The sequence below is a fragment of the Ranitomeya imitator genome, chromosome 5 (genome assembly GCF_032444005.1).
Source record: "Ranitomeya imitator isolate aRanImi1 chromosome 5, aRanImi1.pri, whole genome shotgun sequence".
Classification (NCBI taxonomy): Eukaryota; Metazoa; Chordata; class Amphibia; order Anura; family Dendrobatidae; genus Ranitomeya; species Ranitomeya imitator.
Window position 1 is genome coordinate 19,079,611 of NC_091286.1, and position 15,094 is coordinate 19,094,704.

Here is a 15,094-nt window from a genome sequence, read left to right on the forward strand (position 1 = left end):
TCACTGACTGTCAAAAGCAGGAATCCAGCGACGGGTTCCGTTTTTGAAACTGAGCATGCGTGGAAGAATTTCCAGTTAGGGAAATTCTCTCTCACTCACTCTCTCTCTCTTTACTATTGATGCTGCCTATGCAGCATCAATAGTAACAAGATATAATGTTAAAAATAATAAAAAAAATAAAAAAATCGCAATATTCTTACCTTCCGGCGTCCCGCGCAGCGTTACCGATGCTCATGATGCTCCCGGCAGCTGGCGTTCCCAGTAATGCATTGCGAAATGACCCGATGACGTCGCGGTCTCGCGAGACCGCTACGTGATCAGAGGTCATTGCACGCAAGGCATTACTGGGAACGCCAGCTGCCGGGAGCATCATGAGCATCGGTAACGCTGCGCGGGACGCCGGAAGGTAAGAATATTGTGATTTTTTATTTTTTTTATTATTTTTAACCTGGGTTGTGTTGTGTATGCGTTTTTGCAGCGGAAAACCGCTGCGAAGACGCATACACAACAGGTGCACATAGCCTCGATGGGTCCATCAGAAAAACGGGTCCAGTGCACCCGTTTTTTACAATTTGCACAGGATCCATTATTTCAGCATTTTGACGGATCAGGTGCAGATTGTAAAAACGGAAGTGTGAAAGAAGCCTAAGCCATAATCATCAACATTAACAGAAATAAACACATGAAATAGATTACTCTGTGTGGGCTTACCTTTAGAGGACCCTCATAATGTGCAGACAACCCTGAGCTCATGCACTCTGGTGGTCTCAGGTCTTAGCAAGACCCTTATAGTAACATGAGTGGTCTTCACTACATGTGCGGCCATTCCTACAGTTCGGAGGAGCGCGGCGGAGCACTTTGTGATTCTGTTTAGTTGCATCGTGGAAATATATTCATCACGCCTGAAACTCATTGCCTCCAAGCCAAGCAAAATTAAATCTGTCATTTTATGGCGAATTTTGATAACGCGCTCTCCGCAGAAGACATAATGTTTGATTTAAAAACTCCGGGATGGAGGGAGAGTTTCTCGGTCATTACGAGCCGGGCTTGATTATTATGGGAATGTTCGGGTGCGGAGGATGGGACATTAGCCGGAGAACATGTCGCATTTTACGTCTTTATTTCCACAATGTAATTTCGGAGTGTGAGTATATTAACAGCGCAATGTTCTCTCCACATTTACTCACCGACTGCTAAGTATCGCTTTGATTCAGGTGTCGAAGAACAACTCCTGCTCCTGTCATAAACCTGCAGAGATATCTCCGGTCTGCGCTTTACTACAGTGCAGTAAAGCACAACACTTAAAGGGATATGGGCTAAAATTAAGTTAAGGACTTACGGATGACAGACTGCAGAGGTGGCTGGTGTCCTAGGCAAAAAAGTTATAAATTCTGCCTGTACACAGAGAGTATTTTTAATCACTTCTCGACAATTGACAAGCAGATACTTCATATGTCAGGTCCCTGTTCCGGAAGCTGATGGCTGTGCTATTCAACCATCATCTGCCTCTAACAGCAGCGGGTGGTGCCGAGCTCAGCCCACTGCTGTTAACCAGTTAACTGCTGCTATCAATCTATGAAAACAGTGTCACCATTCATGTTTGGATTCGTGGCAGCTCTGGTTCTGCTATAATTTAAATGTAGTTTTTTCCTTTCAGGCCAGCAAGGGTTAATGTCAGTTTTCATGCTGGCAGCTGCTGTCTTGCTAGTCAGCTGATGTGGGTGATGACTTCTCTCACCATCCTTTAAATGGTCACCTAACGTGTCAGATGACTTTTGGTGATAGAAATTTTTTCTCTGGAAACCAGCCGAGGAGTTGGGAACTCTCTGGTGCCAGCGTGTATCAGCTGCTTGAGGTCCTTTTTCCATATCTTCTGCTGTGTGGAGCTTGCAGAAGAAGCTTGAAAGCTAAGTTATCTTATTCTGTCTTATTGATGCCTCTCCATTATTAACCTGGCTTAATGTCACCTTACATTAGCAAGGTGACATTAACCCTTCATTACCCCATATCCCACCACTACTCTGGAGTGGGAAGAGAGTGGCTAAGTGCCAGAATTGGCGAATCTTACAGATGTGCCTTTTCTGAGGTGGCTGGGGGCAGATGTTTTTAGCCGGGGGGGGGGGGGGGCTATAACCATGGACCCCCTCCAGGCTATTAATATCTGCCCTCAGTCACTGGCTTTCCCACTCTGGCGGAGAAAATTGACGGGGAGCCCACGCCAGTTTTTTCCATGATTTAACCCTTTATTTTAACACCTAGAGCTCCGAAATTTTGCACACACACACTAATAACATTATAAGTGAGGAATATGTAAAAAAAGAAGGGATATGAAATGGTTTACTGTATGTAACCATGTCTCATATCCTGTCGGGTTTGATAAGGAGATAGGAAAAGCCGGCAATTGAATTATCAGCTTTTCTGCTATCTAGCGCTGTATGAAATACAAATATATGTATACAGTATATGTGTCTCGCTGACATACTGTATATATATACTAGATGATGGCATGATTCTAACGCATCGGGTATTCTAGAATATGCATGTCCACATAGTATATTTCCCAGCCACATAGTATATTGCCCAGCCACGTAGTATATTGCCCAGCCACGTAGTATATTGCCCAGTCACGTAGTATATTGCCCAACCACGTAGTATATTGCCCAGCCACGTAGTATATTGCCCAGCCACGTAGTATATTGCCCAGCTACGTAGTATATTGCCCAGCCACATAGTATATTGCCCAGCGACGTAGTATATTGCCCAGCCACATAGTATATTGCCCAGCCACGTAGTATATTGCCCAGTTACGTAGTATATTGCCCAGTCACGTAGTATATTGCCCAGTCACGTAGTATATTGCCCAATCACGTAGTATATTGCCCAGCCACGTAGTATATTGCCCAGCGACGTAGTATATTGCCCAGCCACATAGTATATTGCCCAGCCACGTAGTATATTGCCCAGTTACGTAGTATATTGCCCAGTCACGTAGTATATTGCCCAGTCACGTAGTATATTGCCCAACCACGTAGTATATTGCCCAGCCACGTAGTATATTGCCCAGCCACGTAGTATATTGCCCAGTCATGTAGTATATTGCCCAGTCGCGTAGTATATTGCCCAACCACGTAGTATATTGCCCAGCCACGTAGTATATTGCCCAGCCATGTAGTATATTGCCCAGCCACGTAGTATATTGCCCAGCCACGTAGTATATTGCCCAGCCATGTAGTATATTGCCCAGCAACGTAGTATATTGCACAGCCACGTAGTATATTGCCCAGTTACTGTACGTAGTATATTGCCCAGTTACTGTACGTAGTATATTGCCCAGTTACTGTACGTAGTATATTGCCCAGTGACGTAGTATATTGCCCAGTGACGTAGTATATTGCCCAGTGACGTAGTATACAGCACAGAGCCACGTAATATATTGGCCAGTTACGTAGTATATTGCCCAGTTATGTAATATATTGCCCAGTGATGTAGTATACAGCACAGAGCCACGTAGTATATTGGCCAGTCACATAGTATATTGCCCAGCCAGGTTTGTCACAGGTTAAAAAAATATACATATACTCACCTTTCAGAGGGCCCCTTGTAGTCCATGGCAGCTTCCGGTCCCAGGGTTGGTATGAGTACAGGACCTGTGATGACGTCGCGGTCACATGACCGTGACGTCATGGCAGGTCCTTCTCCCATACCATCTTTGCCACCGGAACCTGCAACGGAAGATTGCGGCCGGCGCGAGCGACTACGGAAGGTGAGTATAGCAGGTTTTTTTTTATTATTATTTTTAACATTACATTTTTTACTATTGATGCAGCATAGGCAGCATCAATAGTAAAAAGTTGGGGACACACAGGGTTAATAGCGGCGGTAACGGAGTGCGTTACCCCGCGGCATAACGCGGTCCGTTACCACCGGCATTAACCCTGTGTTAGCGGTGACCGGAGGGGAGTATGCGGGTGACAGGCACTGACTGCGGGGAGGAAGGAGCGACCATTTTCTTCCGGACTGTGCCCGTCGCTGATTGGTCGCTGCAGCCATGACAGGCAGCTGGCGAGACCAATCAGCGAATGAATAACTGTGACAGAAGGACAGACAGACAGATGGAAGTGACCCTTAGACAATTATATAGTAGATAGACTGTATATATATGTTTTCACGAATATTTGAGCCCATGGATCCATTCTATGTTCATTTTGCAAGCCGGAGAGAAAATCTCGCCGTACGGATGCCATACGGATAATTTTTGGAGAAAAAAATCGCATCCTCGCATTGAATACGGATCACTGTTCAGGAACTTTTTTGCATATCGTAACGGGCCGTATTTTGATACGTTAGGTGTGACCCCGGTCTAATACTGCGTTACTCTTTCCATTGCAATCATTTTATAATGGTAATATAGTTTTGTGTCATCAGAGATTGTCTCTTTTTTGTTTCTATTGTTTTGCATGAATTTTTTTTTTTCATTCTTTCTTTTACAATTACTTTTTTTATCGTTATTTCTGCTTTCCCTTGTAACCGGGGCAGACACATATCGTTCCCAGTTACCAGTGTACACAGTCAGTCCGTCCTACTAATTGGACCATGACGATCAGATATAACCTGTGGCAAAAACCTGCCGCAAGTGTCTGTTTATCCTGCAGCGCCTCTGCAGGGGAAATGGAGTATTGCACAGGTTTTATTGGGATGTCAGCATAAAGTACGGATGTGCCGGGTCCTCCGGACGCAGAGACGCTCTCTGTAGCCACTTCTATACTATGGCAAAATGATGAGAGTCCTCATCAAAGCCCTGTGTACATACAAGTATGGGAGAAAAGCAATGTGGTTCCAATTCACTGCCAGCAAGCAGAGATATATCACATGGTAAGGATTTTTGCATCTGTAAATTTACATAAATTCTTCTTGCGACCTTTATTAGGCTCAGGTGATAACGTGGGATGACAGCCCCCAATATCTATAGAGAGAAATGGTACAACCCCCAACATCAGACTAACTACTGCCTAATCTACAGACTGCGGTATCTGATCCACCGCGGGTTTGTCTGACATAAAACCGAAACGATTTATTCATCGATTCAGTTTTATAGGTAAACACCTCAGGATGAGATAATGAGCTTCAGAGAGAAACGTTCATCACTCCGGAGCTGCAATCCCAGTCATCAACATTTTACTACATTATTGCTTCCTGCTGTCAGCAGATTATTAGGATGCAGACAGCAAAGAATCATGGGAAGGCGACTGGGGGCCACGGGGCCGGTCCGCTACGTAGCATTCTCACTACCTATCTATTATCTATCTATCTATCTATCTATCTATCTATCTATCTATCTATCTATCATCTATCTATCTATCTATTTATCTATCTATTTATCTATCTATTTATCTATCTATCTATCTATTATCTATTATCTATCTATCTATCATCTATCTATCTATCTATCTATTATCTATTATCTATCTATCTATCTATCATCTATCTATCTATTTATCTATCTATTTATCTATCTATCTATCTATCTATCTAGATAAAAAAGAACACAGCAGCACATGTACATGAATCTAGGCCATGTGAAAACACAGACAAATATTTAATATGGATTATACTTCTCAAAAACATTTTTTCAAAAAAATTCTTCAAAATTTTGTTTTCATAAAACTTACAGTAATAGATGAAATGAAGATTCCTAGCGCATAAATTGGCCAATTCATGTTTGCCCATCAACCACGGCAAGGTGATCTCCTTCTGATGGGTCCTACTCTACCATACATGCCACTTTTGGGCCACCAGCCTACAACTCTGGACAAAACATGTCACTCTGGGCTAAACCTACAATATCTGGGCAGGTAGAGTTGATTACCACCACCTGCAAGGTCAATGGGAGGAGCGCAAAGATCAGTCTGGATGCAGCCAACATCCAATAACTAAATAGAGAAAAAAACAAAACAACCAGCACTCCTAATGTGAACACGTGCAAGCTGCAAACTGCAATATAGATAAAAAAAGAACAGCAGCACATGTACATGAATCTAGGCCACGTGAAAACACAAATATTCAATATGAATTATACTTGATGAAATGAAGATTCTTAGCGCATAAATTGGCCAATTCATGTGTGCCCATTAACCACGGCAAGGTGATCTCCTTCTAATGGGTCCTACTCTACCATACATGCCACTTTTGGGCCACCAGCTTCATTTCATCGATTACTGTAAGTTTTATGAAAAAAAAAATTTGAAAAAAATTTGTGAAAAAAATATTTTTGAGAAGTATAATTCATATTGAATATTTGTCTGTGTTTTCACATGGCCTAGATTCATGTACATGTGCTGCTGTGTTCTTTTTTATCTATATTGCAGTTTGCAGCTTGCACGTGTTCACATTAGGAGTGCTGGTTGGCTTTTTTTCTATCTATCTATCTATCTATCTATCTATCTATCTATCTATTATCCATCTATTATCTATCTATCTAATTATCTATCTATATATCTATTATCTATCTATTATCTATCTATCTATCTATTATCTATCTATCATCTATCTATCATCGATATATTATCTATCTATTATTGATCTATTATCTATCTATTATCTATCTATTATCTATCTATCTATCTATTACCTATCTATCATCTATCTATTATTGATCTATTATCTATCTATCTATTATCTATCTATTATCTATCTATCATCTATCTATTATTGATCTATTATCTATCTATTATCTATTATCTATCTATTATATATCTACCTATTATCTATCTATTATCTATCTATTATCTATCTATATATCTATTATCTATCTATCATCAATCTATCATCGATCTATTAGCTATCTATTATCTATCTATCTATCTATTATCTATCTATCTATCTATTATCTATCTATCTATTATCTATTATTGATCTATTATCTATCTATTATCTATTATCTATCTATCATCTATCTATCAACACACATGCACCCCTGCCATAATGAAGATTTCCTCCTATCTGATTACCGCCATCATCTCAATCCTGTGATCACCAGCAGATCAGACCCAGTGGATTGAACACTTTATAATGATCATGTTTCAATAACAGAACTATCTCTGATCATATTGATTGATAATCCCCACATAAAGCCTAGCCTACATGTCCCCTGCCACAAACATACCTGCATCACCCTCCCCATAGGCAGTAAGTCTCTGTGCGGCACTTACCGTGCTTGGGTCTGGCGCCATTGTATGAAAACACTTCCCTCATAATCCAGGAAATATTCCAAGTGTAAAAGTTCAGAGGATTACTAGACGAGCTCTTCACATAATGAAAGCCTGGAACAGACAAAAACATGACCATCAAATCATTCCTATTTGATACAAAGGTATTATTTGCTCTGGAGCTGAGATCATCATACTGCTGATACAGAGCTAACATCCCTAATCATTGCCTGCGGGTTCAGGGTCTGCACAGAGCTCTGGAGTATACAGGATGTACCTCAGGATCAGTACAGGATCAGTAATGTAATGTATGTACACAGTGACTGCACCAGCAGAATAGTGAGTGCAGCTCTGGAGTATAATACAGGATGTAACTCAGGATCAGTAATGTAATGTATGTACACAGTGACTGCACCAGCAGAATAGTGAGTGCAGCTCTGGAGTATAATACAGGATGTAACTCAGGATCAGTAATGTAATGTATGTACACAGTGACTGCACCAGCAGAATAGTGAGTGCAGCTCTGGAGTATAATACAGGATGTAACTCAGGATCAGTAATGTAATGTATGTACACAGTGACTGCACCAGCAGAATAGTGAGTGCAGCTCTGGAGTATAATACAGGATGTAACTCAGGATCAGTAATGTAATGTATGTACACAGTGACTGCACCAGCAGAATAGTGAGTACAGCTCTGGGGTATAATACAGGATGTAACTCAGGATCAGTAATGTAATGTATGTACACAGTGACTGCACCAGCAGAATAGTGAGTGCAGCTCTGGGGTATAATACAGGATGTAACTCAGGATCAGTAATGTATGTACACAGTGACTGCACCAGCAGAATAGTGAGTGCAGCTCTGGAGTATAATACAGGATGTAACTCAGGATCAGTAATGTAATGTATGTACACAGTGACTGCACCAGCACAATAGTGAGTGCAGCTCTGGAGTATAATACAGGATATAACTCAGGATCAGTAATGTAATGTATGTACACAGTGACTGCACCAGCAGAATAGTGAGTGCAGCTCTGGGGTATAATACAGGATGTAACTCAGGATCAGTAATGTATGTACACAGTGACTGCACCAGCAGAATAGTGAGTGCAGCTCTGGAGTATAATACAGGATGTAACTCAGGATCAGTAATGTAGTGTATGTACACAGTGACTGCACCAGCAGAATAGTGAGTGCAGCTCTGCAGTATAATACAGGATGTAACTCAGGATCAGTAATGTAATGTATGTACACAGTGACTGCACCAGCAGAATAGTGAGTGCAGCTCTGGAGTATAATACAGGATGTAACTCAGGATCAGTAATGTAATGTATGTACACAGTGACTGCACCAGCAGAATAGTGAGTGCAGCTCTGGAGTATAATACAGGATGCAATATATTTTAAGACTACAAATTACAAAATGGAATTTGGAGTTTACCTTTAAGAAATGAGTAGTGTAATCCTCTAAGTAGTTGGTTTTTGGCTTTGGATCACAATCCTTATTATTTGACCTTTCTGATGTGTTTTATATGCCCACAGAGGACAGTGAATCAATCTCAATAAATGGATAATGCAGTGTCCTTCAATCTGATAACATGAAATTTATCACTCAAAGTCAGTAAAATTTTATCTTATGGCCTTTACAATTTGTGACGGTTTAGTAAGAAGCCAGATGCAGTATACGGTATACACCACTGACCAGCGGAGACTGGGATTTTGTACAGTGCGGGCCACAATGCACAGACGCCCAGTTCTTGCTGACAGTTACTGTCGGGTCCGTACGCCACTGCGTCCTATGATCGTCCTGCGTGATCACAGATCTGTACGCAGAATTACTAGAGACGTCCATGTAGGTCACACTGTCATGTAGGAATACTGGACCCCCACACCCACCGTCGGGGATGATGGTGCTGCTTGTGTTGTGTGAGGTCACACCCGGATATATAGGGTCGCGCCTCATCACAGGATGCAACCGGTCCGCATGGCGTCCACCATCACAGCCAGCAGCCAATCACAACTGGGCCTGTAACCCCCGCACTGCGGTCACGCTGTGGTGTCAGGTGACGACGTCCACACACGGCGCCATCTTGTTCTGTAACGGCTGGGGCCACTTTTACTGCACCTTCCTGGGGCTTCTCGTAATCCTCTCCTGGATGTCTGCGCCATGACAGGCGTCTAAACACCAAGGTGTCTTTTTATTTATGAAGTTACATCACTTCCACACCTAACCCGATTTTCGTCTTATTACTGACGCGGGAAGGTGCGGACACCGACCAGCAGAGCCGTGGTGCGTGTCTGCGACTGATCCTAGGTGCACATCGCCTCCACTATCACACACATCACAACTGCCCCCCGCAGAGGAACGCCAGGATGGAAGGCCGCACTCAATGTTTACACAGCTGAGGTAAAATGAAAGCTGAGTGCTGAATAGTTGCTAGGGTAAAACAATAGCTGATCTCCAGTTGCTATGGTAAAATGAAAGTGGATCTCGGGTTGCTATGGTAAAATGAAAGCTGAGTGTTGAATGGTTGTTAGGGTAAAGCGAAAGCTGAGTGCTGAATGGTTGCTAGGGTAAAACGAAAGCTGAGTGCTGATTGGTTGCTAGGGTAAAACGAAAGCTGATATCCAGTTGCTATGGTATAATGAAAGTGGATCTCGGGTTGCTATGGTAAAATGAAAACTGATTTCTAGTTGCTATGGTAAAACGAAAGCTGATCTCCAGTTGCGATGGTAAAATGAAAGCTGATCTCAGGTTGCTATGGTAAAATGAAAGCTGAGTGCTGATTGGTTGCTAGGGTAAGATCAGAGCTGAGTGCTACTTGGTTGCTAGGCTATAATGAAAGCTGAATGCTGATTGGTTGCTAGGGTAAAATTAAAGTTCAGTGCTGATTGGTTGCTACGGTAAAATGAAAGCTGATCTCCAGTTGCTATGGTAAAATGAAAGCAGATATCGGGTTGCTATGGTAAAATGAAAGTGGATATCGGGTTGCTATGGTAAAATGAAAGCTGATTTCTGTTTGCTATAGTAAAATGAAAGCTGATTTCTGGTTGCTATGGTAAAATGAAAGCTGATCTCCGGTTACTATGCTAAAATTAAATCTGTGGTCTGATTGGTTGCTATGGACAGCAGACAGTTTTACTGTAGGTCACTTCTGATAGATAAAGGACAAAGGGCTCTGGATTTCGCAGCCCACCCCGTATATTCCACTTACTATCAGACACCTGACATTGCACATAGCACAGACTTTACATGGAAGTGTCCCTGAACCCCCTGTGCCAGATTCACATCTTTAAATCCACGTTCTGACGCCATCAATATCTTTATTGACAGAATGATCCAAATTTCCTGTCTAGACTTAGCAACATTTTCCCCCCTGGAGCCACCACCAGGGGGAGCTCACTGCATGCACTGCTCTCAATGATAGAGCGTGTGCTGCGAGTGCCCCCCGGTGGCCACTGCACTTACAGTGGGGCAAAAAAGTATTTAGTCAGTCAGCAATAGTGCAAGTTCCACCACTTAAAAAGATGAGAGGCGTCTGTAATTTACATCATAGGTAGACCTCAACTATGGGAGACAAACTGAGAAAAAAAAATCCAGAAAATCACATTGTCTGTTTTTTTAACATTTTATTTGCATATTATGGTGGAAAATAAGTATTTGGTCAGAAACAAAATTTCATCTCAATACTTTGTAATATATCCTTTGTTGGCAATGACAGAGGTCAAACGTTTTCTGTAAGTCTTCACAAGGTTGCCACACACTGTTGTTGGTATGTTGCCCATTCCTCCATGCAGATCTCCTCTAGAGCAGTGATGTTTTTGGCTTTTCGCTTGGCAACACGGACTTTCAACTCCCTCCAAAGGTTTTCTATAGGGTTGAGATCTGGAGACTGGCTAGGCCACTCCAGGACCTTGAAATGCTTCTTACGAAGCCACTCCTTCGTTGCCCTGGCGGTGTGCTTTGGATCATTGTCATGTTGAAAGACCCAGCCACGTTTCATCTTCAATGCCCTTGCTGATGGAAGGAGGTTGGCACTCAAAATCTCACGATACATGGCCCCATTCATTCTTTCATGTACCCGGATCAGTCGTCCTGGCCCCTTTGCAGAGAAACAGCCCCAAAGCATGATGTTTCCACCACCATGCTTTACAGTAGGTATGGTGTTTGATGGATGCAACTCAGTATTCTTTTTCTTCCAAACACGACAAGTTGTGTTTCTACCAAACAGTTCCAGTTTGGTTTCATCAGACCATAGGACATTCTCCCAAAACTCCTCTGGATCATCCAAATGCTCTCTAGCAAACTTCAGACGGGCCCGGACATGTACTGGCTTAAGCAGAGGGACACGTCTGGCACTGCAGGATCTGAGTCCATGGTGGCGTAGTGTGTTACTTATGGTAGGCCTTGTTACATTGGTCCCAGCTCTCTGCACTTCATTCAATAGGTCCCCCCGCGTGGTTCTGGGATTTTTGCTCACCGTTCTTGTGATCATTCTGACCCCACGGGGTGGGATTTTGTGTGGAGCCCCAGATCGAGGGAGATTATCAGTGGTCTTGTATGTCTTCCATTTTCTAATTATTGCTCCCACTGTTGATTTCTTCACTCCAAGCTGGTTGGCTATTGCAGATTCAGTCTTCCCAGCCTGGTGCAGGGCTACAATTTTGTTTCTGGTGTCCTCTGACAGCTCTTTGGTCTTCACCATAGTGGAGTTTGGAGTCAGACTGTTTGAGGGTGTGCACAGGTGTCTTTTTATACTGATAACAAGTTTAAACAGGCACCATTACTACAGGTAATGAGTGGAGGAAAGAGGAGACTCTTAAAGAAGAAGTTACAGGTCTGTGAGAGCCAGAAATCTTGATTGTTTGTTTCTGACTAAATACTTATTTTCCACCATAATATGCAAATAAAATGTTAAAAAAACAGACAATGTGATTTTCTGGATTTTTTTTTCTCAGTTTGTCTACCATAGTTGAGGTCTACCTATGATGTAAATTACAGACGCCTCTCATCTTTTTAAGTGGTGGAACTTGCACTATTGCTGACTGACTAAATACTTTTTTGCCCCACTGTATATCATGTAACTCTATGTAGGTGCAGGGTATCTAGTGCTTTGTATCAGAGAAACTTAACTTGGATTTGTAAAGTAGCTCTAATCTTTGTCGCCAACAGCTCTAAATAGGCCTGCTACATTAACCAGTCCATCTATCAGGTCCCATGGGAACCCAGGACTTCACCCTTTATCCCCTGTACTGGGATATGTAGTTACGCAGGGGCCCTGGGTTGAGTCCATGGAGTAGCTGTCGGCTGTTGGAGCAAGTTAGCAAGAAATGGTCAGGTCACCTGTTCAAAACCAGAAGATTAGGATCAGTAGCGTAGCTACCGGGGTTAGGGGGGCAGATGGGGCGGACATCGCACCAGGCCCCGTGCTCTGAGAGGGCCCACCCTGAGCTACGCTACTGTCACTGTATCAGCATGCGCAGCACACCGTTGCAGATACATTCTGTGGCAGAGCAGGGAGAATCGATCTCCCGTCACTGGCACCCGGCTGCTATGGAGCCCCTGAGCAGGCTGAGGGGCCCGGTGTCATCAGTGGACCCCCTCGTCTTTGCAGGTGCAAGTGCAACTGTATTGGCTAGATGCCAATACAGCTGACCGCATTGATGGGAGAGGGAGTGTCACGCTCCCTCTCCCATCATCCCCCTGTCAGCATCTAACATCCCTTACACAGATAGTAACAAGGGTCGCGATGACATCACTACTCGACGCCCGGGACACGGGAGCTCGGAGCAGCGAAGGAACCAGGAGGAAGAGAGGTGGGTATTGTATTTATTTTTTATGGAGGTGCTTTATATAATATGGAGTCTGCCTATGGGGGATGCATTATACTATAGAGTCTGTCTATGGGGGCTGCATTATACTGCATAGATTCTGCCTATGGGGGGTGCATCATACTATATAGAGTCTGCCTATGTGGGTGCATAATACTTTATAGAGTCTGTCTATGGGGGCTCCATTCTACTGCATAGATTCTGCATATGGGGGTGCATCATACTATATAGAGTCTGCCTATGGGGGGTGCATCATACTATATAGAGTCTGCCTATGGGGGGCTGCATTATACTATAGAGTCTGCATACAGGGGGTGCATTATACTATATAGAGTCTGCCTATGGGGGGCTGCATCATACTATAGAGTCTACCTATGAGGGGTGCATTATAATATAGAGTCTGCCTATGGGGGGCTGCATTCTACTATAGAGTCTGTCTATGGGGGGCTGCATTATACTATACAGCCTGCCTATGGGGAATGCATAATACAATATAGAGTCTGCCTATGGGGAGTGCATTATACTATATGGAGACCTATGGGGAGTGCATTATACTATATGGAGACCTATGGGGAGTGCAACCATATCTCTAAAGCCATATCAAATCTCAGGGGCACAAAAAAACTGAATCATATATAAACACAGAAGAGAACCACAGTATAAAGTGCCAATATATCATAAATTTTATTACACAATTTTTAAAAGTGCTGCTAATTATAACCTTATTACATTGCCATCATTGATTCTGACTGGGTGTAATACCCCTACACTGTGTAGTTGATGTGCTTGTGACTTGGATTTGTACTAACTATTTATATGCAGGCACGGTTTTTGGAACCACTTGTTGTTTACATTAGTAGTAGTTGTCCTTGCTTTTAAGCAGTTACCTTGGATACTTTTTTTTCTTTTTAAAAATTGTGTAATAAAATTTATGATATATTGGCACTTTATACAGTGGTTCTCTTCTATGGGGAGTGTATTATACTATATGGAGGCCTATGGGGAGTGCATTATACTATATTGAGGACAATCTGATGCATCTACTATATAATTGTCTAAGGGGTACTTCCGTCTGTCTGTCTGTCCCAGATATTCATTGGTCGCGGCCTCTGTCTGTCACGGAAATGCAACTCGCTGATTGGTCGTGGCAAAACAGCCACAGTATTGGGGTATCAGGTGCAGTAATAGGGATACATACGGCAGCAGCGGCTCAGTATTGGGGTATCAGGGGCAGTAATAGGGGCACATACGGCAGCAGCGGCTCAGTATTGGGTATCAGGGGCAGTAATAGGGACACATACGGCAGCAGCGGCTCAGTTTTGGGTATCAGGTGCAGTAATAGGGACACATACGGCAGCAGCGGTTCAGTATTGGGGTATCAGGTGCAGTAATAGGGACACATACGGCAGCAGCGGCTCAGTATTGGGGTATCAGGGGCAGTAATAGGGACACATACAGCAGCAGCGGCTCAGTATTGGGGTATCAGGTGCAGTAATAGGGACACATACAGTAGCAGCTGCTCAGTATTGGGGTATCAGGTGCAGTAATAGGGACACATACGGCAGCAGCGGCTCAGTATTGGGGTATCAGGTGCAGTAATAGGGACACATACGGCAGCAGCGGCTCAGTATTGGGGTATCAGGGGCAGTAATAGGGACACATACGGCAGCAGTGGCTCAGTATTGGGGTATCAGGTGCAGTAATAGGGACACATACAGTAGCAGCTGCTCAGTATTGGGGTATCAGGTGCAGTAATAGGGACACATACGGCAGCAGCGGCTCAGTATTGGGGTATCAGGTGCAGTAATAGGGACACATACAGTAGCAGCTGCTCAGTATTGGGGTATCAGGTGCAGTAATAGGGACACATACGGCAGCAGAGGCTCAGTATTGGGGTATCAGGTGCAGTAATAGGGACACATACAGTAGCAGCGGCTCAGTATTGGGGTATTAGGGGCAGTAATAGGGACACATACGGCAGCAGCGGCTCAGTATTGGGGTATCAGGTGCAGTAATAGGGACACATACGGCAGCAGCGGCTCAGTATTGGGGTATCAG

At 43.4% G+C, this 15,094-nt stretch overlaps 1 protein-coding gene across 1 annotated transcript in view; it reads right to left on the bottom strand.

Moving 5' to 3' along the window:
- Positions 1 to 15,094, bottom strand: part of ALK (ALK receptor tyrosine kinase) — a 750,864-nt gene that overhangs the window by 570,229 nt on the left and 165,541 nt on the right. The window contains exon 2 of the mRNA XM_069768364.1: positions 7,209 to 7,319. Within this exon, the coding sequence (XP_069624465.1) occupies positions 7,209 to 7,319 (111 nt within the window). The remainder of the gene's footprint in view (positions 1 to 7,208; positions 7,320 to 15,094) is intronic.